The sequence below is a fragment of the Musa acuminata genome, chromosome BXJ2-5 (genome assembly GCF_036884655.1).
Source record: "Musa acuminata AAA Group cultivar baxijiao chromosome BXJ2-5, Cavendish_Baxijiao_AAA, whole genome shotgun sequence".
Lineage (NCBI taxonomy): Eukaryota > Viridiplantae > Streptophyta > Magnoliopsida > Zingiberales > Musaceae > Musa > Musa acuminata.
In genome coordinates this window covers 1547176-1572674 of record NC_088342.1, presented here as the reverse complement: position 1 = coordinate 1572674, position 25499 = coordinate 1547176, and the positions used below count along the sequence as shown (strand labels likewise).

The 25499-nt window shown below is 43.9% G+C and overlaps 4 protein-coding genes across 9 annotated transcripts; 1 reads left to right on the top strand and 3 right to left on the bottom strand.

Moving 5' to 3' along the window:
• Nucleotides 1–11: 11 nt before the first annotated feature.
• LOC135612058 (probable inositol transporter 2) lies at nt 12–3668 on the bottom strand. The gene is made up of 6 exons (XM_065107801.1): nt 3267–3668; nt 2291–2361; nt 1648–1983; nt 1348–1455; nt 676–1275; nt 12–575 (listed from the first exon to the last, which is right to left on the bottom strand). The coding sequence occupies exons 1-6, from the start codon at nt 3397–3399 to the stop codon at nt 87–89; spliced, it is 1737 nt and encodes a 578-aa protein (XP_064963873.1). The 5' UTR covers nt 3400–3668; the 3' UTR covers nt 12–86.
• Nucleotides 3669–4492: 824 nt separating this feature from the next.
• LOC135586531 (pentatricopeptide repeat-containing protein At3g22470, mitochondrial-like) lies at nt 4493–12334 on the bottom strand. 6 transcript variants are annotated; one of them, XM_065107797.1, is made up of 7 exons: nt 12064–12333; nt 8632–11971; nt 7124–7271; nt 6466–6495; nt 6140–6382; nt 5291–5896; nt 4493–5125 (listed from the first exon to the last, which is right to left on the bottom strand). In XM_065107797.1, the coding sequence occupies exon 2, from the start codon at nt 11209–11211 to the stop codon at nt 8722–8724; it is 2490 nt and encodes an 829-aa protein (XP_064963869.1). In that variant the 5' UTR covers nt 11212–11971; nt 12064–12333; the 3' UTR covers nt 4493–5125; nt 5291–5896; nt 6140–6382; nt 6466–6495; nt 7124–7271; nt 8632–8721. The 6 variants fall into 6 exon arrangements, 5 of the variants coding, with proteins under 5 accessions (XP_064963869.1, XP_064963868.1, XP_064963870.1 ...); XM_065107796.1 differs by having other exon boundaries at nt 6257–6382; XM_065107798.1 differs by lacking the exon at nt 6140–6382.
• Nucleotides 12335–18942: 6608 nt separating this feature from the next.
• LOC103983735 (protein kinase PINOID) lies at nt 18943–21064 on the top strand. Its single transcript, XM_009401008.3, has 2 exons — nt 18943–19726; nt 20021–21064. The coding sequence occupies exons 1-2, from the start codon at nt 19128–19130 to the stop codon at nt 20730–20732; spliced, it is 1311 nt and encodes a 436-aa protein (XP_009399283.2). The 5' UTR covers nt 18943–19127; the 3' UTR covers nt 20733–21064.
• Nucleotides 21065–21222: 158 nt separating this feature from the next.
• On the bottom strand, nt 21223–22868 carry LOC135612057 (phospholipase A1-Igamma1, chloroplastic-like). The gene has a single exon (XM_065107795.1). It carries the CDS (start codon nt 22784–22786, stop codon nt 21269–21271), a length of 1518 nt encoding a protein of 505 aa, XP_064963867.1. The 5' UTR covers nt 22787–22868; the 3' UTR covers nt 21223–21268.
• Nucleotides 22869–25499: the final 2631 nt, after the last annotated feature.

Here is a 25499-nt window from a genome sequence, read left to right as displayed (position 1 = left end):
CAAAGACAAAATCAAGAGCAACGAAATATTGAGTGTTTGTCATAGCATCTGTTCCGATGAGTACAGGTATCAGACACTAAATCATTCTACACTGTCACATTTGAATCTTTTCCATCATCATCTGTTTCCTTTCTCCAGAACCTGAAACGAGCAGCCCTGTGTTCCAGCATCTTCTCCACCTCCTCGATCGGCAGTCCCTTTGTCTCCGGCACACAAATCAGCACAAAGAACAAAGCGATTACCGATATCACACCAAAGATCAGGAAGGTCCATGAGGCCCCAATTGCGTCGGTTAGCGACAGAAATGATTGCGCCACGATCAGATTGGATATCCAATTTGCAGTCGCAGCAATTCCCCCACAGACTCCTCTGAATCTTAGAGGATATATCTCAGAGTTCACAATCCATGGCACAGTCCCCATCCCTGGTGAAAAGAAGATGATATATAGTGCCAAGCCGATCAGAGCTAGCCATCCAAATCGGCTCGGGCATCCTCTTGTGTACCATAGCCTGTTCTCGCCATGGCACAGATCCTTCACCGTTGAATTGGAGATCCAACATGCTCCAGGATATAGCTGCAATTGCGAGAAGCAGTAGTAGATAGAGATGGTGCATCAGATAATTATTTTTAGTACAATATGAACTCAGAAATCATGCTTGATGAGAGTTACTGACCTTATCGGCAGCAGCAGCACAAAATCCACAGTCCGGAGACGATGCTTTCAAGCATTTCATGCAGTCCCAACCAGTAGCCGAAGCAGACTGATAAGCTGGGCAGCTGTAGGCTGCAAAATGAGCTGTTTCCTGTCTACTAATACTAGGTGAGTGAGAAGTTGTCTCATGGAAGACAGCCGATAGAACACCGAGAGAAAGAACAACACCGCACAAGCTGATGATCAGAAGCTTCTTCCTCCCTGTCCTGTCTATGAAGTAAATACTGACGATGGATCCCAAGGCATTGAGACCGGATGTCACCAGTGAGAGTGCAAGCGCTGTCTGGTTCGACGCGAAGCCAGCTAATTGAACTATGGTGGGACTGTAGTACATGACAGTGTTGATGCCCACAAACTGCTGAAACACCTGCAGTCCTACTCCCGCCACAAGACCGCGCCTTACTGTCTTAGTTTTCAGCAGCTTGATGAGGTTAATCTTCTCGGATGATCCTTCTGCCTGGATCTCAGCTTCAACCGATTCTTTCAAGGCTTGGACCTCTCCTTCGACCTCATTTGCTGGATATATCTTTCTCAGTATGGCTTCAGCTTCTTCTTCCATTCTCTGAAAGAACGGTTTCTAATTATTCTTCTATTCATACATACACATATACATATATTGAGGAAACTTAATCACCTTTCTATAAAGCCATCGAGGTGATTCAGGAAGGAACAGCATCAATATAAATTGTGTTAGAGCAGGAAGTGCAGCAACTCCAAGCATCCATCTCCATGTTCCAGGTGCCTGAAAACAAGTGATCATCGGTTAGATGCAAATCTCTTTTGGCCATAGAGAACCCAAATTCTTGCTTGCAAGCTTCCTTCTCGGAGCACATACTTAGAATGGAGATTGGTTTTCAAACATAAAGATCAGATATAACATATCTTCTTATGACATTTGACATTCTAGTGTTCATCTTAGTGTTTTTTTTTTTACCTTTGTGAAGGCTAGGTTGATGAGATAGGAGAGGAATTGACCCCCTGTGATGAGGAAGCCATTGGTGCTGACCAGTGCTCCTCGGATTCTTGCCGGTGAGGCTTCTGATATGTAAAGAGGGGATGTCATTGAAGCCATCCCCACTCCGAGGCCAACAAATACACGACCTACAATTAGGAGTGCAGGATTAGGAGCAGATGCCATGATCACAGCACCTGCAAAAAAAAGGAAGTCGGCGACCAATATCGTGGTCTTCCTTCCAAAACGGTCGTTCATCCATCCACCAATTGCTGCTCCTATGATTGCCCCTGCAACTGCAGTGCTCACAATGCTCTCCTGTATGTTTCATCACCATGAAAATTTAGTAAACCACAGTTTGTTGAAGTAGATAAAGTATCATTTTATTGATCGGTGCAGAATACAAAAGAAGTAATTGCTGGAGGACAAATTTCGAAGAAAGTTGGAAGAGTTCAAATATGATGATGATGATGTGGTCGATGCAGAGTTCAAATATTCCATCAAAAAGGTTCTTCTCTTATCAGCTAACATTCTGATAACCTTATCACATAGTAATCCATTTTCACAAGTGCGGTAAAGGAAAATTACAATTCCAGTAAAGCATGTTCAAGAGGTGGCTCATCACCTGTAACCATGTCTTCTTATCCACCGAAGGGAAGTCGTCGCGAATGTAAAGCAATGCTCCAGAAATCACACCTTAAAGAGGAGACCATAAACAAGAATAATAAGTTGCTGAATCTTATAATCAGTTACAAAAGACAGCATGTGTCCATCATCAAATTAGAAAACCAGCCCAATCAGTCAGGACAGTTGACCCAAAGGATTAGGAGCAGATGCCATGGACTCAATTAATATGTTAGCAATCAGCTTTGTCTCATCATCTGCATGTTGACCCAAAGGAATAAGACACCTTCTTTTCTCATGGATTCATTTATCCGAAAGCATCATTCGAAGCTTGATTATTCGAGTATGTTATGTGCAGTCTATAAAATCATGTTCTGCTAAACAAACATCTCTATCTCAACAGCTTAGCGAATTGCTTCATTCAAGTGTGTCAGCAGATTAGGTGAATCTTCAATCAATCAACACCGATGTTTATGCAGAGAAAACCAGCTTTGGGAGTTCTATACTCATATTCAAGATAGCTTGTGAAGAACTAGGTTGGCACTTTGTATATATGTTCTGCACAGTTTTACTGTGTCTTAACATCAACATTGAGGTACCAACAGAGGATGAACAGCATAAATAAAAGGAGAACACAGTCGCCCAAATCCGTGACAGAGAAATGAGGACAACAAGAAGGTCATTGTTCTCAGAGCAGTTAAAGAAAAGGGGTCAGAAACAAATGATTCTATTTCCTCTTTCCCTGCATCATTATCCATTCTTTTATCTTTTACCCTTCTTTATTGCTTGTTTTTGTTGCAAAATCCCAAGGCGCAACCTAATTAGTCTGATGTTTGTTTGCGTTCATAAATCATTCATCGGGTCAGGAATTAGATGATGCTTCCCTTGGATTAGATTATTAAACATTTTAGCTTCAAGATTAATGACAATAATTAAACATGAAAACATCACCTACCAAAAAGGAAAGAGAGATTTACCAGTATCATAACCAAAGAGCAGACCACCAATTCCTGCAGAAAACGCCAGCCGAAGCACATACGGATTTCTCCACACCAGAGAGAAGCACTCTCTGAAAGCGGACCCATCCACCTCATGAACTCCTCCTTCCATGAGTGCTTAGAGAGTGACAGAGAAGAGCAAGGCCTTCGAGCGTACGCGCACCGCGTCAACACACATCAGATCGGTGAGGTCGGCGGAAAACTCCGGGAGCTGTTGAACGAGAAATCAACTCCAGCGTGAGATTTGGAGAGGGTCCGGCGTGACGCTATCGTCTTTGGTAGCTCCCTATGGTCTTACTTGGGGACGCACGCAAGAGAGGAGAATTCATGGAAGTCTCTGTCGTCCTCACATTGACTACCGTTATCGGCAGTGGAACGCCGTCGGGTGCACTGAGCATTCTCATTATTGTGAGAGCAACAGGGAGAGGAAAGGAAAATAATTTTATGAATAAAAAAAATGTGAAATACTTATAATGACCAAACCATTAGGAAAGGAAAGATATTTTGAATTCATCATTGACAATAATTTGTGTTCATAAAAAATCTTTCAATTTTGACTTCCTAATGACGAAATAAATAAATAAAATGATATAACAATTAAGCTATGATGGATTGTGCCATATATATATAAATATATATATTCTAACTCTCTTTTATAAAGTCATAAGCAGATGCTCCATGATTTGGGCATAAAGTGTGATGAGAAAATAACCTTTGCCTTTTTTATATTCTTGCAAAGATTGAGAACAAAATATTAGTCATATTATATATATATATATATATTCTTCCAAGTATTAAGATTCTCCATGGATGTCACTATTATTAGCATTTATCTTTAAAACTCTGAGTAATCACTCCAAACCATGATTAATGTTTACATATTTGAATCAGAAAAAAAAAAAGGCATCAAATAAGTAAAGATGTTTGCATTGTTTATAGCCCTACAAATATAATAGAGAGAGAGAGTGTGTGTGTGTGTGTGTGTACTTTGGCCTTTTTCTAGTCTCATGAAAAGACAGTCAAAGCCAGCAAAGATAAGGTTGGTGAGCATCTCCAAGTTTGTAAGATGGAGAACATTAATACATGACATCCCATTTCTTGGAGACTAGTAGTCTAGTAGTCAACATGTCACCCTCAAAGTCAAGTATAAAATGATAAAAGAGTAGTCATATCATCATTGGAAGATGTCAAGAACAATAGGAATCTGAAGGATAAGAAAATTAATTATATAATGATCATTGTTTGTTCTTCTACAACTCTAATCAATATATATAATCCATTGAGGTTTTGGCTGATTGATTGACTTGTTTAGGCAAGATTATGTGGAGAAGTGGACAACTCAGATGCAGTGTCAATAGTTTCATGCATCACCATCTTTTACTTGATTTCAGGAAGACCTCTGCCCACACTAATGCCTCCTGCTGCCAGCTATCCTCTGTAGTTATCTACCTTAAGAGCTCAGAGAGGAAAGCAGAGGGGTTGGAGCAGCTCAGCAAATCCAAAATCCCTTCTGGATCCGATCCGCAACTTTACATGTGGGTTCGCACTTCGAATCTATCGGATGGGGTGTGGATCCTGTATCTGAACCCTCTGATAAAGTAGCTTCGATGCCCGACCCATATCTGACTAGAAATCTTGAGCATGAATCCTTCGGTTTGGGATTAATAACTATCGGATTTGGATCCAACCCACTTGCTCGAGAAGGATTAGCTGAGAAACTATGAACCTGCATCTTGAACTTTTGGGCTTGAAGACATATGGAGGAAGATCTCAAAGGATAAATCATTATATTCCTGGAGAAGTCATCACTGAAGACCTTGAAGAAATGGACAGCTGACCTGGACGATTAATGTGGTCATCAATGCACAACACAGGAAATTTAATGAAGCTATCAACGTAGAAGAGCTGTAATTCTTCATAGGAAGTGCAATCACAACTAGGACGATGTAAGAGGTACGGTCACAAGACATGAAAAGGGAAAAGACTGGGAAGAGAATACTAACCTGAGCTTGCATTAAAGAGGTGAAGATTGCAACGGAGTGATTCTTGATGGGTTCTTCAAACAAACAGTCTTCTTGTTCTTTACAAAATCTCTCCAAGAAAACAATGTCAAAGTAACAGAGCTCCTTTGTCTGCACATTCATGTTTGTTTCCTCTGTTTTCTGGTGCTACTGAGTCATGCCTTTGAAAATTCTGCACCATGTCCTTGTCAATCACCCCCTTCTTCAAGTGGACTTATATATAGTTCCTTGTTACTAAACTTGTAGCCTGTGGGACAACTGCAAGCTGACATCGGAGACTCGTTGTGATCAACTACTGCTGGTGGACTGTGACTCAAGCTTCCTCCTCTTTGGATGTAGACATGCCAATCTCATAGTCAGGATTAGGGTTTCTCATCTAGAGATGATCATACTTTTAAGGTGCAACCAATCCTGGATGTCCTTAGATGCCAAACTTACTCTCAGTTGCTGAAATAAACTTCTAATGCCAACACCAACACCAGCCAATATGAATCACAGGAACTTGATTCCAGCATGAAGGACTGACATGGAGGGATTGGACAAGCTTTTTCATGGAAGCAGCTTGATAGCGCTTCTCTTTTTGATGTTCTGAAAAACACAGCAAAGAATGTTTTTGTATTAGTTTGTTTGTGAAAATGTTCTCAGGGGTGAAAATTGATTGGACACTAAGAAAATATCCAAATTCACTTTTAATCAGCAAATATAAATTCAGGCATAGATATTAGATTGGTACAAAACTCTATAAGCTTGTTTTCATAAAACTGATATGAGGACTAATCAAATACACCATTCATATATATGGATTTGAATTTAAGTACTAATCAAACATACCATCCATATATATGGATTTGAATTTAAGTATCAAAGCACTGACTTGCATATATATACTGATTGGGATATTTTTCTTGTAGAATAATTCATCAGAAGTCTCATGAATTGATCAAGTACCAGCACACTAAGAAGCTTTAGTTATCCCAGTAACACATCCTAGCCATGTGCCAGCCTCTACCCTATGGTCCAAAAACTCTCCCTGGCTTAGTTCATGCATTGGTTCAACATCTGATTCCAGCTCCACTGCTCAAGTTTGTGTTGCCTTAATCAGGATTTTCATCATAATCAAAGTTAACTATAAAGTGGTTCAGTTTTCAGAGACTTACCGGCGATGCATTCGGATGCTTGAAGACCACCTGTAAAGTTTCAGATATGGATCAATGTTTTATACACACACACACAGATATGTATATATATGTATATATGTATGTATATATGTATATGTATATATGTATATATACATATATACATACATATATACATATATATACATATCTGTGTGTGTGTATAAAACATTGATCCATGTATATGTATATGTAGATATGGATCAATGTTTTATACACACACACACAGATATGTATATATATGTATATATGTATATGTATATATGTATGTATACATATATACATACATATATACATATATACATACATACATACATATATACATATATACATATATACATACATATATACATATATACATATATACATACATACATACATATATACATATATACATACATATATACATATATACATACATATATACATACATACATACATATATACATACATACATACATATATATATATATATATATATATATATATATATATATATATATATATATATATATGTATATATGTATGTATGTATGTATGTATATATGTATATATATATATGGTACTTGGAAAACCATGACTCACTACAGATTATCCAATCAGGATCCTATATGGCCCAACTAAAAAAAAAAGCACTAACCTCTCGGTTTCTAACCGAAGCCTCTCACACCTCCAACAGCAACCTATGCATGCGAAACAAATGAAGCTAAAACGAGTTATGCCACCAGCTGCATGCAATATCTGAGCTTGCGATGAAAATAATGAGTGAGAGAGACTTTGTCCTTCATCTGAGAGCCCAGGAAAAGAAGAATCATGAGTGTGTTGCTGCTGCCAGTCAGATACAAACAGCACAAGAAACAATGGCAAGCAGACCATAGGTGCTAATTAGTGGTAGTGGTATACTAGCAAACACAGTGAACCATGATTTTAACTTAAACATCCCAAATATTTGATACGCTATGGGAAGATACATCTTTAATAAGTCATGATAAATATGAAAAGAAATTCTTGACCATTCAATCAGCAAGTCTCTAGTTCGTGGCTACATCAGAAGATTAAAGGTCAACTAATTTCATGACATATTAGTTGACCTAAATTTGGGATGAGAAATAATAAATCATATTATGACAGAGAAAGCAAGAAAGCAAGTCTCAATAAATCATATCAATCAAGCAAGAAAGCAAGTATGACAGAGAACACCATCAAATGTGAAATAATAAATTTGCATACCAAGGAGGAATGCAATCAAGAATGAGACTGGCAAACACATTTCCACATGCAATGAAGCAAAATATACAAGCTCCGAAAAAGAAACTAGACAAATGATTCAAAAGGCATGCTTCTGTTATCCCTTTTGGTACATAACCATGTGGTAGCATGTACATGTCATGATCATATTTGAAAAGGTTGGCCAAGTACCCTAGACTCCTGCCAGACTGCCAATACAGTATCTAACAGGGTGTTCGGATATCTGATAATATAAAATTAATGATAATAACCAAAAACCTAAATCTCAAAGTTACAAGAAAAGGAATTTGTCGTGCAACACATCAGTTTAACTTCTTCCTTTACTTCACATGCAGAAAACAATTTCTTTTCTAAATATAAGAAAACTGGTTGGCAACCTGGAAATTGCCAAACTGAGATATTAAAGAACAAAAGTCGATGTGTGATTCAATTCCTAGGACATCCGAGTTGGTTAGTATATTGTTACACAAGTTATAGATCTAAAGTTTGAGTCCACGTGTGAGCACTTTATACGCTATTTGATGTAATGAAAATTTATTCTTAAAAAAAATTCCTAGGACATCCTATGCAACAACTAAAATTTCTTTTGTCCAATCTGATATATTGATAACAATAAATCCACCAATGAAACCATTGCTTTTTTCACCTATGTCTTCACACAGTTGTAAAGGTAGGTGGAAACAGCACAAATCCTCAAAGATTTCAAAGACGTCAAGCATATCCATCATACAATAATCAGTAATAACAAAATTTATAGCCATGAAGATAGGATATATGGACAAACTAACAAATATAATGTAAAGCAAACACCTCAAACTTAATTCATGTCATCTCACGAATAATAATGAATCCATATAACTATTTGTGCAAAACTGTGCCACCAGTTTATTTATAACTTACCACACTAAACAAATTCTTAATTTTGAGGCTAATCATTCTCTAAGCATGAACCTCATTTGAACCTCTTGAATTTAACATGGCAAAGAAATGTTACTGATGCTGAGGCAAAGTTAGTCCTCTCTCAACAAACTTAATCAGAAGCCTTCCTCCCTCATCAGAATGTCCTTCTGCAATTAGCTTGCTGCTGAGTTTCTGACAAAGTTTCATATCAGGTATCAGGTTTCTATGGAACATTCTACAGGCCACTTTATATGACTGCAAAGAAAGGCCTTTCTTCATGTAACTTTCCATCAAAATGTGGCATGTATGGGCATCTGACTTTGAGGCTGTCCTCAAAACCTTCCCCAGGACCTTATAAGCCTCGTCAAGTTTACCAAACACACAAAGCTTCTCGATTACTTGATTGTATGCGGTTCCAAATTCCCGCCTCACAAGCATCTTCTCCAGCAACTTAAGTAAATCTTCCACTCTACCTTTCTCACAGTACCTATGGATAACCGTCCTGTAAGTAACAGGTGAGGGAATAAAACCCCTGTGGAGCATTTTCTTTACAAGTTCAGTTGCTTTTTCAAATTCGCCTTTCTTTCCCAACGCATCAACAATAACCGTGTAAGTTACAACATCAGGATGTCTGTTACTGAGATACATGTCATCCAGCAAAGAGAATGCAGATTGTAAATCACCCTCCTGGCAGAATCCATGAATAACAGTGGTGAAATTTACCACATTGATTGTACATCCCTTGCTCTGACAATCCTCCATGAACTTCTTTGCATCTCCTGGCTTCCCATCCCTGCAGAGTGCATGAATTAGCAAATTGACCTCAACTGTAGTGGGAAAGAAACCATTTCCTAGCATCTGCATGACCAATTCACAGGCCTCCTTTAATTTCCCCTCTCGCCTTAGTCCATGCATAACGACACTGTATGTCACAACACTAGGAGTCCACCACTCCTCCTCGCTCTTGTTCAACATTTCCAGTGCCTCTAATGAGGAACCAATTCTGCACAATCCATTTAACAAGGAAGTGTATGTAACTGTGTTGGGCTTGTAGCCATTCTTATACATATGTCTCAGAATTTTCCTTGCTTGATCTATCTTCCCTATGCGGCAAAATCCATTAACAACTGCACTGTATGTCACAACATCTGGAAGACAGCCCTTAGACAACATCTCATTAACAATTTCCTTGGCCTCCTCCATCCTCCCATCAAGACAAAAAGCATGTACAATTGCACTATATCCAACTTTGTCAACTTGAAAACCCTTCTCCTCTGTTTCTCTAAAAAACTCAAGGGCTTCATCAGCATGCCCATGCTTCGAGAGGACATGGATCACTGTACTGTAAGTGACCGGGTCAGGGATGAGATTAGCCTTGATTTCCATCTCCTTAAGTAAATCTCTAACCTCCCCAACTCTTTTCTCTTTACATAAGAAACTGATTACCGTGTAGTAGCTGATCTTGTCTGGCAGGCTGCCCTTAAGAGGCATCTCCCTGATCATTTTCATAGCATCGCCAACCCTGTTGGCATCACAGAACCCCTTTATCAAGCAATTGTAAGTGACCACATCAGGAGTAACCCCAGCCCTCTGCATTCGGTCAAAGAACCTCAAAGCCTTCTCAAACCGTTTGGCCATTATGAGTACATGGATCGTAGTGTTGCAAATGCAAAGATCCGGTGCACAGCCATCTTTCTGCATCAAATTCAAGACCCGCATTGCACTTCTGAGCTTTCCTGCTCGGCTGTATGAGACCATCAAATGAGCAAAGTCTTGGGGCCGCCGGCTTATCCTTCGGCGAATCATCAGCCTTAGGGCCCGCCTGGACGCCTGGCAGAGCTTCGTCTTGCTTAATAGCTCAAGCATTGTGTAATACACCTCAGGTGCATGCCGGTACCTCCACTGCCGGTCAGCCCAGTAGAAGAAGTTCACTGCAATACGCTCATCTGACTGGGAACGGAGCACTGCACTAACTTGATGGGAATTAAGGCATCTCAGAAGGTGCCTTAGTTCCCCCTCAAGCTTTGGATTCCACATGTGCCGCAACTCAATCAACTTACATGTTTCTCTAACCATCGGGTGTCCTGATTCATCTCTTGCTTCTTCTAATGGCTCTTTTTTGTTTTCCTTGTCTTCTCGACTCCGATCGAACAAATCCAGAACCCCAAGTTCAACATCTGCATTCCCGTCTTCACGCTCCATTTCTTCATCGGATTCCACATCCTCATCGGGATCATCTGATTCTCCGAAGTGGCGACCTGACTTAGGTTCATCATTCACATCAGCGATGTCCTTGGCATTCACATGTTTACCGGCATCCAGCGCCTTTGAGTCATCAAAATCGCATCTTTCCTCGAATGAGGTACCCAAAAGTGGGCTAGGATCAAGATTCAAAGTTGGGTTATGGTTAACGGATGAGAAAAAGATCACGTTTTTGCACCGATATTTTGGGCAAAATGCATCGGAAGCCAAGCAACCGGCGATCTCAGAATCAAAAGGGCTCACCTTTCCGATATCGAGACGCTTGTGGAATTGGTTAAGAACCCTAGATTTGAAAGCCCTATCTAGGGTTTTACGCATCCTAATTAGAGAACAAAGAATAACAGAAACGGAGAGCTATTGCTTGATGGCAACAAAACACAAACTAAAATCTAGGCTCTGTAACACTTGAATTCCTCCGTCCAAATCTCATAATAGATCGGCGAAAGAGGGTTTTCTGGGGCGAGAAAGACTCAGCGGCGGCCAGAAGAGAAGCCGGCGCCAGATCTCAACACGCACCAGAGGAAACGGTGCGGCAAACGTCGTCCTTAACCAGTTTGGTAGTGGATCGGGTTTTCTCTGGGTTTCAAATATATCCGACCCGCGTAAACAAGATTCGAGAATCCTTTCAATCGGGTTCGGGTAAGCAAGTAAACATCCGAGTTGGACTCGGAGTCGGGTTCGGGTTTAAATACTCATTCATACATATTATACCCGAAACGGATCAAGGAATAAAAGGTGAGAGAACGAGTCGACGCCTTACCCCAGCGCGGCGGCGTCCGGAGTCGGCAGCGGCGCCTCGCAGGAACCCACCTTCCGTCTCCATCCTGTTCCTCCGCCGGCCGCCGGTTTCTCTATTATATCCTGGTCACGGAGGGAGGAGGTGTGCAAGTCCAACGCCGCCTCAAAGCTTTTTGTTTTCTTCCTTTTGGATCCTCGGAACTCCGCCCGCAGCATCCTCACCTCGTCCGCCACACCACGAATTCAATTAGCTGTTCTTATCGGGAAATACATGAGCTCTCTTAATTCTCAAGGCAGCAGCAGTCTTCTCCATGCTTGTTATATCAACTGTGACGTTGATCTGATACAGCCACAATGTTGTGTCTGAGAGAGACTGCTTACACTGAACTGCTATGATTTAAAGCAAAGAAGAAGAAGGCAAATGGATTGTACTTCATGGATTCCCTTTGAGCTGTGTTATCAGTGGCCAGGGGATTAACCAAGAGGCGATACGGCCGTGAACTGTTGTCTCCCTATCGATCTCCTTTCTACCATGTGTGTTCTGTTAGTCTCCCACCATCCCATCATCATTACCACCTTTATGCTACAGGCTTCCACTGCAATAAAAAGAAGGTTGTGGACTCGAAGTGCTTGAGCTTGTCGATGATTAACTAGACTGCAACGCTGGGCAAACGAAATGGTTCTGAAGTCAACTCTGCAATAAACAAACAAGAAGATGGTTAAGTTTCTCAACTCAATTGCATGATCACAGAACTTTTGAAATGGTTGATGTGTGGACAAGAAGCAATATGAAAACTGGAGGCTATAGAAGTGTTGCAGCAAGTTGATCACCTCAATAATTGAGTCTTCTTTTGATGTGGAGGAGCTCTGATTCGATGTGACACTTCAAATCTTACTAAAGCTAGCAAGTACTCTACCTCTATCTTGATAGAGACCCAAGTTAGATACTTCTCACTCGTCGGTAGACGACTTTACCTCAACAGCACAAGCTCACCTTCAAGATTGAAGTAGATCAAGGAAATGAATCAGACTGAGCTACAACATTTCAGCTTGAATGCTCTACAGAAATTTTTCTAAGCATAAGGCAAATTAACGTCGTTGATATAATATCTAACAACTAAACAACACATTCAAACAGCTTCTTAGCTGGTAGTAAGTATTGGGAAAGCTCTACGCTGTGTCTTTGGGGCAAACCAACAAGCATCTTTGTGATGAGTTGCATCTGCATCCTTCTCATTGATTGATACAGCTTCTTGTGAGGCATAGATCCACTTGGTGTGCTTTTGGCTACCATTTCCATAGACAATTTTGCCTTTTGAGAGATATGATTTCATAAACTTCAATGTTTTATCTGAATATATTATTTTAAAATAATTAACAAATTTTTAGATTAAATCGATGATATTAATGTGATTATTATTATGTAGTATATGTAATTATTTTAAGTGGTCCACTTTAGAAGTTTGCCACCAATGGGTATAGTTTAGTAGATTATATATCAAGCATGATCACTCATAATATGATATCATACTATTTCTCGGTGTTGGTGTAAACAACCTTAAGCCGTGACCTCGGGGTCGACACAGCTTGGTTCGGGTCCGGATGACGGGGATCTCCCCGGGAGGTTCCTCGAGACTGTTGAGGTGGCCGGCTGCGGTGGTCCGATCAGGACGGGGTCGTCGTTTCCTCCGAGAAGGGGCTCCTCGCTTGGACGTCTAGCGGGAGGCCTCCGCCTTTGCACCTGCACACAGGTCGGGTCGGGAGAGCTCGACCCGACCCCTCCGACGATCAAGTCAGTAAATAGTCGCAGGGGGTTTGTTATCTATGTTGGTGTCCTCCTCCCTTTCCCGTTTAGAATGTGAGGGTATTTATAGGGAAGCTTACTATTTCCTGATGTGCCCGCTTGCAGGGGGCAGGCTCGTACTCCTGGTAGCGTCTGACACTGGTGTTGGCGTGGCGTGAAGGACCGAGCCTGAGCAGGATATTTAATGTACCTCGGTCGGCGTTCCGATCTGTTTGACCAGGTGGTGTCAGGTCAATCGAGGCGTCATCTGGGGTAACTGATGTCAACCCGAGTCTTATCGCCATTATTACCCTCATCACTTGGATACATGCATAAGTAAATAGATGAATGTAAAATGAATTATTATGATTGATTGTGTATCAATTTTGAGGACAGATAGGTGATTTCTTTAAGAATTAATAGACCGTTAAACATGATGGTTAAATAGTTCCTTCATTAGTTGTTAGAAGAAACGTATCTCATTTGACCGAGAGAGGGATATCACTCCATCCATTATTAGAATAATTTATCCTATAGAGTGTGCCTCTGATAAGATCCTAAAGGTCTTATCGTCGCTTTGATACCATATGATAAGACCCTAAAGTCTTATCGTAAAAAAGAAGAGAAATGGGAGAAATGGGGATGATAATGATCGCTTCGAGGGGATCGGCCTCCTTGATCGCTTCGAGGGGATCGGCCCTCCTTGATCACTTCGAGGGGATCGACCCTCCTTGATCACTTCGAGGGGATCGGCCTCCTAGGGTTGTCCAAAGACATAATAGTATTTTTCATAGATTACCGAAAAGAAGTAGTTACATCCCTATTTATAGAGTTCCACCCAAAGTCCATCAGGACTTGAACTCTAATAATAAATAAATATTAAATAAACCTCTACTTGACTCTAACTGAACCAAACTGACTCAATAAACAACTGGACTAAACAGACTCAATAAACATTATTCAAAAGCTCAGAAAAAGGGTCATAACAGTTCCTCCCTCTTCAAATCAGCCTTGTCCTCAAGGTTGAGTAGTATCAATCTCGGGGAGCTTCTCTTTCAGCACTAGTCATAGACTATCTGCAACGCATCACAACCCGTTGATCAAGTAAGTATGATCTCCACTTTTTGACAGTGTAAGCAATAGGTCGATCTTTCAGTGTAGTAATCGTTGTAAGAAATTCCTGGCCTTTGCTATCATAAGTTAAGATCCGTCCATCAGCTTCGAATATATCACAGCCTTCAATGTGGTGGGCTAATTGGGCTGCAACTTTCCTGTCCATAAAATTATTAGTGTTATCTGTATCAATCAAAATAGTGACAGGTTGATGCTTCAAAGTTCCTCCGATTTGTATAGTTTGTGGGTTAGCATAGCCAACCAATGCATGCACTGTATGTGTGGTAGCTTCAATATCTTCATCAGTTTCTATACCTTCATAATCGGAGTCCAACTCTTCTACTTTTGGTTCCTCTCTAATTGGCTCAATCATCTGATGTTGCCCTTGTTTACATTGGTGCTACATACTCCATTTTTCATCGTAGTACAAACCCCTTGATGATCTTTCCTTGCTAATTTTTTTCTCATGTAGATGTGCAAATGAGATCGCAGCTATCATAGTGCGGGGTTGACGAGCCTTAACTTCACACCGGATCTCTGGAATAAGCCCTTCAATAAAGGTATCCAGAAGTTGTCGGTCTGACCAATCTCTAGCTTGATTTGATAATCTTTCAAACCTACTCTGATATTCTAACACTGTAGAAGTCTGACGAATTTTGGCGAGCTGGCAATCAACATTCTCATATTCGGATAGGCCAAAGCGAACAAGAAGTCCTCTTTTAAACTACTCCCACGAAGGAACTCCGTGGAAAGTTTCATACCAATTGTACCACTGGAGTGCATCTCCCTCGAGCTGGATTGAGGCCACTTCTACCTTGGATTCTTCTGAGGTTCTGTGAAAACGGAAAAAATTTTCTGCCTTAGAGATCCAATTGGTCGGATCTCCATCTTTCCATCTTGGAAATTCCATCTTCATGTGTGAGTAATTTGTGTCACAATCTTGGGACCATTTTCTTGTATTTTCAGATATGTGCAACATAGAACTTGAGCCACCATTTTGTTGAAATTTGCTAAGGCTCTCCAGTATGCTCTTTTTGAAATCATTAAGTGTTTCTTGCAGTCGGTTCTCAATTCTAATTTCCAATGCTTCCATTTGTGCTTTCACCGAGTTATCAGTGGTCATTGCGTAAGACTGCAAATCTGTAATCTCAACTTATGTTTCTATCGCTGCGTGAGGTGAGAGCGCCGGCGACTGCGTTGATGTGGTTGCAGTTGCTGTGACCCAAGGGGCGATCGCCGAGCAACGGGGTTGAGGCAAGGCAGCGTACTTGCTGCGGTTGCTGAGTTCGCTGTTGGAAGGCGGCTGCTGCAGAACGAGGGGTTGGTCGTTGGTCGGGAGCGACGACGGTGGTTACAATCGGCGGCTGCAGCAGCAGAGGGTGCCACTATTTTTGTTGCTGCGACTCTGTTTTTGTCGCACCACCGAAGGAGTTGGCTGGAAGCATCACGACCAGTTGAGGAGAAGGCTGCGGTGACTGGCAGCAACGGTGGTCTCTGGCCGGAGCGCAGCGTTGGCGGTGGAGAAGGAGGCAGCGAGGGTCGCTGCCGGGATCGACGGGGGCTGCAGAAACAGAGGAAGCTCTGTTTCTGCAACCGGTGCAACGAGGGCTGCGGCAACCGGCGGCTGCGGCTGCGACCCAAGGGGGGGGCACGGCGAGGGTTGCGGCTGGGAGGCGGGCGGCGGTGATAGAGCGATCGAGAAGCAGCGGCGGCGGTGGAGAAAAAGGCAGCGAGCGTCGTCGCTGGCCGGGAAGTTGCGATGCTGGAGATGGGAAACAGGGTGCTCTGTTTCTATCGCACCACAGCCGGAGCCGCTGGCGATGCTGGCAACGGCGGTGCGGCGGTGATCGTGCAGCCGAGAAGCAGCGGCAGCGGTGGAGAAGGAGGAGTCGGCGGCTGTAGAGGCGACCGACGCCTGCGGCAGCAGAGGGACCGGCGGCTGCTCTGTTTCTATCGCACCACAGAAACAGCGACGCTGACAGATCGCACGTCCGAAGCTGCAACCAAGGGAAGCCAGCGATGGCGGTGCGGCTAGGACAGCGTCGCCGACGGTATAAGCGGCGATGGGTGGTCCGCTGGCTGGGAATCGGCGGCGGCGGCCCTTCTCGCTCGAGCAAGATGCGGGCAGCGAGGAGGCGAGGTGAGAAGGTTGCTGGCCGGGGCACAGCGGCAGCGGTGGGCGCTGACCGGGGAGCAGCGGCGGCGGTAGTCGCCGACCAGGAAGCAGCGCCGGCGGTGGAGGAGAAGGGAAGCAGGGGTGGTCGGCGCCGAGAAGCAAATGTTCCTTCTTGGTTGAGAAGGAACAGCGTGCGTGGCTGCTGGCTTCGCACTCACAATTTTTTTTTTTAATGACGAACTACAGCGAGAACGGGTCTGGGGATCGACCCTCCTTGATCACTTCGAGGGGATCGGGATCGGCCTCCTAGGGTTATCCAAAGATATAATAGTATTTTTCATAGATTACTGAAAAAAAGTAGTTACATCCCTATTTATAGAGCTCCACCCAGACCATCAAGACTTGAACTCTAATAATAAATAAATATTAAATAAACCTCTACTTGATTCTAACTGAATCAAACCGACTCAATAAACAACTGAACTAAACAGACTCAATAAACATTATTCAAAAGCTCAGAAAAAGGATCCTATCCTCTTTAGTCATTGTTGAAGGAGTGCATCAGATATAATGTATGTCATTATTATATGAATGTTCTGTGCGATATCGAGATATCTTATATATAATTTATGCATGATTTTATTTATTATATAAAAATTATTATTGTTTTTATGATACATAAGTTTAATAATGAATTGATATGTTATCATTTTATATTAAATTATTGATATTTATATATATCATAAATATTAAATAATATTTTTATCAATAATATATGTGGTTGTTGATATATTTTTATCATATATTTATTTTTAACTTGGGTAGAGGAAAGTTTTTTTATCACTTATAGTCATAATGATTTTTTAATTAAAAAATTTAGTATTGCAAATATAAATATTTGAATTCAAAGGAAAAAAAGTTAACAAAATGATGGTTTATTTTTTTATAAATATAGGATATGACAAAACTAACATCAAATCATTATAGGATCGGTTTAAAATCATTATATATGGGTCTAATTTAGATTTGATTGAGTTTAACGAGGTCAAATCGATCAAACTTATTTGATTTAGTCAACTAACAAGATCAAACTTAAAAAGAAAGAAGAAATTGGACTATATCATATAGTGCTAGCCAAGATTGAATCGACTCACATGAGTCTTAGATGAATTATATGTGTTGCACATGTCTATTCTAAGTAATAGGTTGGATTATGATACAACGAGTTAGATAAAGGGGCGATGATATATCTAGCATTAGTCGCATAGTTAGATAAGCAGAACTTCACAGGTTGGGTTGAGTCTCACTCATGAGTTGGACTAAACTTTGCCATTAAATTAGGCCATCCTTAGCTTGCAGGTTGGATTGTACGTAGCAACACAAGTTGGACTCTGCTTGACCATATCGGTTGAGCCTTGGCTAATGATTCCAAATTTAAAACTAATTAAATCATAAAAATTCATACATAATCCCTTCAAATATAAATATAACTAATTAAATAAATAAAAAATATTATTTAATTAACTAATCATGCTAACATCATAATTCAAAATCATTATTAATTAATCATAAATTTTTAAAATTAAAATATATTCATGCATCATACAAATTATAATATTCTAACATTAAAGATTTTCAAATATAAATAAAAAATTGATAAGAACATAGAATAAAGAATATGTAAATCCTTTTCTTAATCCTCTCATTGCCAAACACATAAAAATAATTTAGTTTTTTTTCTAATTTTTTACTCATTACGAAATCAATTAATTAAAAAAATTAATTAATTGATAAAATTCTAATTTATCCACATAATTAAGGAAATTACTTTTAATTATTTTTAAACTATATTATATGAATAATAAAGGCAATAATTTAAATAAAAAAGTATTATTTATGATATTTGATTTAAGTTAGGGAGACAAAAAAAAAATCATGGGTGATTACACTATCGGTTCAAGCACCGAACAAGAAATCATCATGGGAGATGTTTGCCTTTTTGACGTTTATGGAACGTAAACATAGTTATGGAGACATTATCTCGTACTTCTTCTCCAAGTGTATATATATAGATCGTGCTGCTGTCCTCAGTGTCAGCTTCGGAGAATGCGAGCGAGCAATCACAGGAACGAGTGAGACCGAACGATTCCGAGCTCCTTTGATTCCATCGTTTGCTTCCCGTTTGGATTCTCGTGTGCCACTAGAGAGAGATTGAGAGAGAGGGAGAACAGAATCGCTTCTTCTATTTCTTGCTCTTTGGATTTCGATTCTGCCTCCTCTGTTGACGAGAATCGTTTCGGGTGACGCCAACTGTGCTCCGGTCTGTCTGATTCCGGAGAAAGATCCTTAAAAATCCTTCCTGTTTTTGCTTTTTTGGAGCTCCCCTGTCCCACTGTTGGGAAAAGTTTGAATTTTTCTTGTTCCTCCTTTTATTTGCTGTTGCTCGATCCGAAGAGGTTGGGTTTGCGTTATTTCGGAGCGAAGATGTTGGGCTCGCCGCTGGATTCCGATGGCGAGATCGTCCAGGAAGCGTTGAACTCTATGAGCAGCGGCGGCGGCAGCTGTGACGAACGCCGCAGTAGCTTCTCCCGCGTCTCCTACGACGCCGCGTCCATGGCGGCAATCGAACTCTCCTTCGGGGACCTCAACTGCGGCACCTTCGCCTCCAAGCCCCATCGGTCGTTGGACCCCGCCTGGGCGGCCATTCGATCGCGTACCTCCGCCGGTGGAGCCCGCCCCTCGGACCTCGGCCACCGGGACTTCGAGCTCGTTCGCCGTATCGGAAGGGGCAACATGGGCACCGTCTACCTGTGCCGCCTCCGCGGGGAAGCCTCGCAGTGCATGTACGCTATGAAGGTGATTGACAAGCTGGCGCTGGCTAAGAAGAAGAAGAAGCTGGAGAGTGCAGCGACAGAGAGGAGGATCCTGCGTGTCCTCGACCACCCCTTCCTCCCCACCCTCTACGCCGCCTTCGACAAGCCCCCACGTTACTCCTGTCTGGTGATGGAGTACTGCAGCGGCGGCGACCTCCACACCCTCCGCCTCCGCCAGCCCCACCTCCGCTTCTCGGTTTCCGCCACCAGGTCCTCCCACAACCTCTTTTCCTTCAATTAAAAATCGCAACTTTTCCCAAAGATTAATTTTTGGGAAATTCATGCAATTTTCCGAAGTTTCTACGAAACAAAATCGAGTTTTATCGAGCTTTCACGATCACAAGTCACAACTTTTCCATCTGTTACGGAATTGGTGGCGTTTTCCGTTGAAGTCGTCTAGTTGTCTTCACGGTGAGAACTCCTGTCAGCAATTGCTCACAGAAAGATGCCATCTTTGTGCTCTGTTTTTGTCGCTGATGGCGTCTGCATTCAATTCACCCGCAGGTTCTACGCGGCGGAGGTGCTGCTCGCGCTGGAGTACCTCCACATGCTCGGCATCGTCTACCGCGACCTCAAGCCTGAGAACATCCTCATCCGAGCCGACGGCCACATCATGCTCACCGACTTCGACCTCTCCCTCGTGTCCACCGCCTCCCCGACCCTAGAGCCCCTCACCGCCGGCGAACAGGCCGCCGAACTTCACCACCATCACCGCGTCGGGCCCTCCTGCCTCCCCTTCCGGGCACGGCGGTTGTTCCGCCGTATCTTGAAGCCGGACCGGAGGTTTGTGGCGGAGCCGGTGGTCGCCCGGTCGAGCTCCTTCGTCGGCACGCACGAGTACGTCGCGCCGGAGGTCGCGGGCGGCGGTTCCCACGGCAGCGCCGTCGACTGGTGGGCCTACGGCGTCCTCCTCTACGAGCTGCTCTACGGCCGCACCCCCTTCGCGGGGGAGACCCACAAGGCCACGCTCCGCAACATCGTGACGGAGCCCCTGGTCTTCCCTCCGCCCTCGAGCCCCTCGTCCTGGTCGTCGTATTCGGCCGCGAGGGACCTGATCGCTCACCTGCTCGACAAGGACCCGGAGGCGCGGCTCGGTTCGCGACGGGGCGCGGCCGACGTCAAAGAGCACGCCTTCTTCAGGGACCTAAACTTCGCCCTCATGCGCTCCCACCGGCCCCCGACGGTCCCGGTTCGACACGGTCCAAACAGCACCTGAACCGCCCCGGGTTCGATTACTTATAATCGACAGATTCACCGGAACTATGACTGCAGAGGTCGAACGTTTAGAAACCATAGGTGGGTTGACTAATCGACTGCATTCATTGGAAGCACATTCCACCAACACTACTTCTTTACGATTGCATGTTTCCTGTTCAGCATGCGTAATGTGAGTGTTTCGAAGAGAAGAAAGAACAAGCAAATGGTGATATGTTCTTGCAGACATCTTGTTGATTTAATGTCAGGCTTTCTTGTTGATTCAACGTAAGCGATTATGAATGACGTGGAGAGAAGATTCTGCTGGCAGTTCTTCTTTCCTAAGTCGCCATTAAGATGACAAGCGAGACGATGAATACTCCCGGTGGAAGAGATTATGGCAGCGCAAGGCAGAGGATTTAGCTGTCTTCGTCTGTTCGGACCGGTCTTCGTCTGTACTCCTGACAGGAAATCCGAGTTGTCTTACTTGATCTGATGTGATAGAGCTAAGATTGCAAGAAACACGGTTTTTGCATCCAATTTAATCCCATTGTATAACTACATGCGTGATGCACAGAATCCAAGTTGTGCTTCTTCTCTATAAGGCGAAGGGATGTCCTCTGGCTCCCTTGCAGGCTTCACCCATCTGCCGTAAGCATTGCACACCATGCCCTTGTTGGCCATCTGAGCCCAGCAAGGTGGTATGTGCAACTCATCTCGCAGCATTCCACTGGCCTTGTTCACCAGCGCCACGTCCCTCCTTGCGTTCCCCCGGAACTCCTTGTCGGAGCTGAGGAACCCGTCCACGAGGTGCAGGTAGGTCTCCAGGTTGTGGAATCCGGCGACGTCGAGGCCGTGCTTCAGGTAGGGGGACGACCTGACGTCGAGGCCGAGCTCGAGGCCGACGTGCGTGTACACCCACTCCAGGGTTCCGGTGACGTGCTCGAACCTCTTCAGCCCCTCGTTGAACAGGATGCCAGGCATCTTCGGCACCATGTCTTGCTTCACCACCACCCGCAGAACCTTCACGTTCATCTCCTTCAGCTTCTCTCCGAAGGCGACGTTGCCGACGCGCGGCCCGCCGAAGGATATCACGCTGATCGGAAGGTCCGGGATGGTCGACGCCGCCTCGTGGGCGTTGAGCAGAGCCAGCGCGCCGCCCAGGCTGTGGCCGGTGATGGTCAGGCTGACCTCCTCGCCTCTTTGCCTGTAGTGGCTTACTAGCCTCTTGATCTCCTCCATCACCTGCTCCGAAGCGCTCGTCTTGTTGTAGCGCGTCCGGTCGCTCTTGGAGGTGTACACGCCGAGGAAGCCGTGCTCGACCTTGACGTTGGCGTGGGCGTCCCCGAACGGCACCAGCTTGCCCTGCACGTCCTCGAACCACTCGGTGGGCGCGATGGTACCGCGCCAGGCGACGACGATGTCGCGGCAGCCGATGCGGCGGGACTCCGCGTCGTCGCTGACGGCCACGTAGCCCATCCAGTTCGACTCCGTGCACCAGGCGTCGGCGTGGAGGGAGCGCTCGAGCCAGCGGGGGAGTTCGACGTGGGACATGGCGTAGACGTTCTTGGACACGCGGTAGCCGTTCCTGGCGAGGCCGAGCTTGTCGAGGAGCCGGTGGCGGCCGTAGAGGCAGCTGCCGCAGAACTCCGAGAGGGGGTTGAAGTCGAAGGCGTCATAGGTGGCCTGCGCGAACTCGCCGTACTTGATGATCTCGCGACGGAGCCAGGGGTGGAGGGGGTTGAGAAGGGGAGACCAGTCGGCGTAGCCGTGGATCTCCGGGAAGAGGGAGGCGATGTCCTCCTTCGGGGAGACAGTAGGTTTGTTGCGGCCGACGGCGGGGGGTGGGAGGCCGACGCTGCGGTCGTCGGGCTTCCTTTCGAGGTGAAGGTGGAGGAGGCTAGAGAGAGTGGCCGGGATGTTGATCAAAGGGCTAGCGCGTCGTTCTCGGAGCGGCGCCGCTTCGACGATGGAAGAAGCGGTGCGATGAGAGGCGGGGGGCACGAGCGAGGAGTGAGTGGTGGCAAAGAGGGAGAAAGAGTGGTGGCGGATAGCCGAGGAAGAGGACAAGGCCATGAACGCAGCTTGTTGTGCACTACAAGAGAGAATGAGAGCTGCCGCTTTGTCTGAGGAGAGGGACAGGAAGGTGACTTAAATAGGTCGATGCGCGAGTTCACCAAATTATTCTAGTCAACATCTTGACTTTGAAAAAGTCAACACGTTCTGATGACTAAGTATTTTGTAGCTTATCATGTAAAACACCACAAATAATGTAATTTCATTCATTTTTCCTAATTCAATAACCATTAGAATAAAGATCATCATCCATCAGGTCATGGAACTGATCGAATGCGGACCATTTCATCAAGGGTTGGAAGTTGGAACCATTCATATATGGCAACCACCACAACAATAATAATAATAATAATGATGATGTGAGTGCATAAAGTCAAATTTGGAAAAGCGTGCGGTAAACAAAACAAATATAAACACAACCACAAGAAATTCAAATTTAGAGACAGTTTAAAAGGTCAGCCCAACCACAAGAAAATTAATGTATGAACACAAGATAAGAAGAACTCTCAACATTTAGTCTCACAGGAATGTGTCAAAGTCTCTTCTACATCACATGGATGTGCAGGGTGGGTGTTTTCACACCGTTCTCCGATTGACCGGAGAGTTTGAGTCAACACAACAATACATGGGATTTTGGATGCTGATTTATCCTGCAATCAAAGTCAGCAACCCCACTGATAAGAAATATTTGGCGTCATATATGAGCAGAGCAAAGCCCGAATCATCGTTCCCCAGCAGCAAATGGCAACTTCGTCACCCCCTGCAACAAACGACAGGGCGGCAACCTGTCGCACCAGTAGACCATGACTCAGGGGAAGGCAGTATGGGTTGACCGCTAGTGGCAATAGTCCCCTGGAGACTGAACCGACACCCCCTCCCTCCTATGGTCGAGTCGCATAGAAGACAATCGCTTGGTTGTCGTTGATAGCTACGTAATCATTCGTCACTAATGACGCACCACGAAGGATCATACGGATTAATCGTCCATATGAATACATCACACAAGAATAAGAATATAAAAGAATACGACTAACTTTCAATTCATTATACTTTCTGTTACGGTAAGTAATTCTTTGAGCCGTGACCTCGGGGTCGATGCGGCTGGTTCAGGGCTCCAAATGGTTGGGATCAGCAGCGGGAAAGCACCGGGACGCCGAGTGGATCCAGCAGCGGTCGAATACCTGCACACAGGTCGGGCCGGTAGCGCGGCCCGACTCCTCCGACGATCAAGTCAGTGACGCAGAGAGGAGTGTTCAGTTCGAGAGAGAGCGAGCCCCCTGGCGCGTTGGGAGCCAGGGGGTATTTATAGAGGGGGTTTGATGTTACCTGATGTGCCATCTTGCAGGAGCAGGGTCGTACCTCTGATGGTGTCTGTCGTCATCGTGGACGTCGCGTGGAAGGCAGGGCTTCCACAGGGTATGGTGCATGTCGTGTCGGCGTTAATGCTCGCTTCCTGGGGAAGCGCGCCGCACAGGGGTGGCTGACGTGGGGGTGTATTATGTCAAATCCGAGATATTATGTCAAATCAGTTTTTACCCCTACCACTTTCAATCCCATATCCCACACGATTAATTTTACCATCGGAGGGGTCGAGTTAGAAAATCTCCTCGACGTTAAGATCTTATGCAGGATCTCCGACAAAACCAAAGCACACCTCGAGTCACTCCCAAAACCTCAAAGAGGTTGGAGCCTACCTCGATTTGATTAGGGAGCAATCTCAGATGCTTAATTGTCATCTCGGGATCACTTTAGCCTAGCCTTCCCTGACTCCAACTACTTCACTCAATTATCACATGGCCTACTTGGACAACATTGTGCCTTTAGGATAGAACCAAGCTAAGCTGATCGATGACATTAAGACAATAACATGTTTACACTAGAGCAAGGGTCCAAATATCGTAAGAACATCCACCCATAAACCCCCTTAACGAGTGCTCCAATTAGGAGACATCGTCACTTACACAGTATCTTTGGGCAACGAGGACAACTACCCTTCTTCTAATGAGGAGGCATCATCACTTTCTTTACGATTAGTAGTTACACCTCCGTGGGCTGTAGCACTCATTTGAGTTCACTTTCATTATTATTGATATTTGGTTTTGGATAGTTGAGTCTCTCTGGTCTCGTTATCGCTTCTTTGCCCTTTTCGATGACCTGCTTCAACACTTTTGTATTCTTCGAGCAATTCTTCTTAGTCGATGGAAAGATAGATTATAACTCCTATATATGGCCTCCGCTATCATGTTGTATGGCTTGTGCTGATTCTATTATACTTAGCTTCCTTTATAGTAATGTTCGCTTACTCGGTATTGTCCTTTGACTTATTGGGCTTCCTAAGTAAATATGAGCTCTTGAGTAGTTCAACTCTTTAATTGCACCAATCATATCTTTGTATGATCAAGCCTCACCTATCGGTCTCATTGGTACTTGTATTTAGGATTCTCCCTTGGTGGTATGTAACCTCTATATGCTGATGACCGAGGCTTTCATCCGATGCAACATTCAATGCATGCACGAAAGACTCGTCTCTTTAGTACCATGTCATTCACTCATTGAATCCATAGCCCTTCTTGTCGTCATGTTATTCACTAAAGTGGAGCTCTTTGTAGCTCCCAATCATATATCCATATGACTACATCTTTCACGGGACCTGTCCTATGTGTATCATATTACCTTGAACTATTTCACTATAATCCACTGCACTATGTCATCT

Coding starts and splice junctions, on each gene's coding strand:
- LOC135586531 (XM_065107800.1), bottom strand. CDS start 11,211: ATGCGTAAAACCCTAGATAGGGCTTTCAAATCTAGGGTTCTTAACCAA.
- LOC103983735 (XM_009401008.3), top strand. CDS start 19,128: ATGTTGGGCTCGCCGCTGGATTCCGATGGCGAGATCGTCCAGGAAGCG. Junction 19,727..20,020: donor TTCTCGGTTTCCGCCACCAG/GTCCTCCCACAA, acceptor ATTCACCCGCAG/GTTCTACGCGGCGGAGGTGC.
- LOC135612058 (XM_065107801.1), bottom strand. CDS start 3,399: ATGGAAGGAGGAGTTCATGAGGTGGATGGGTCCGCTTTCAGAGAGTGC. Junction 1,456..1,647: donor TCAACCTAGCCTTCACAAAG/GTAAAAAAAAAA, acceptor ACTTGTTTTCAG/GCACCTGGAACATGGAGATG. Junction 576..675: donor GTGCTGCTGCTGCCGATAAG/GTCAGTAACTCT, acceptor TCGCAATTGCAG/CTATATCCTGGAGCATGTTG.
- LOC135612057 (XM_065107795.1), bottom strand. CDS start 22,786: ATGGCCTTGTCCTCTTCCTCGGCTATCCGCCACCACTCTTTCTCCCTC.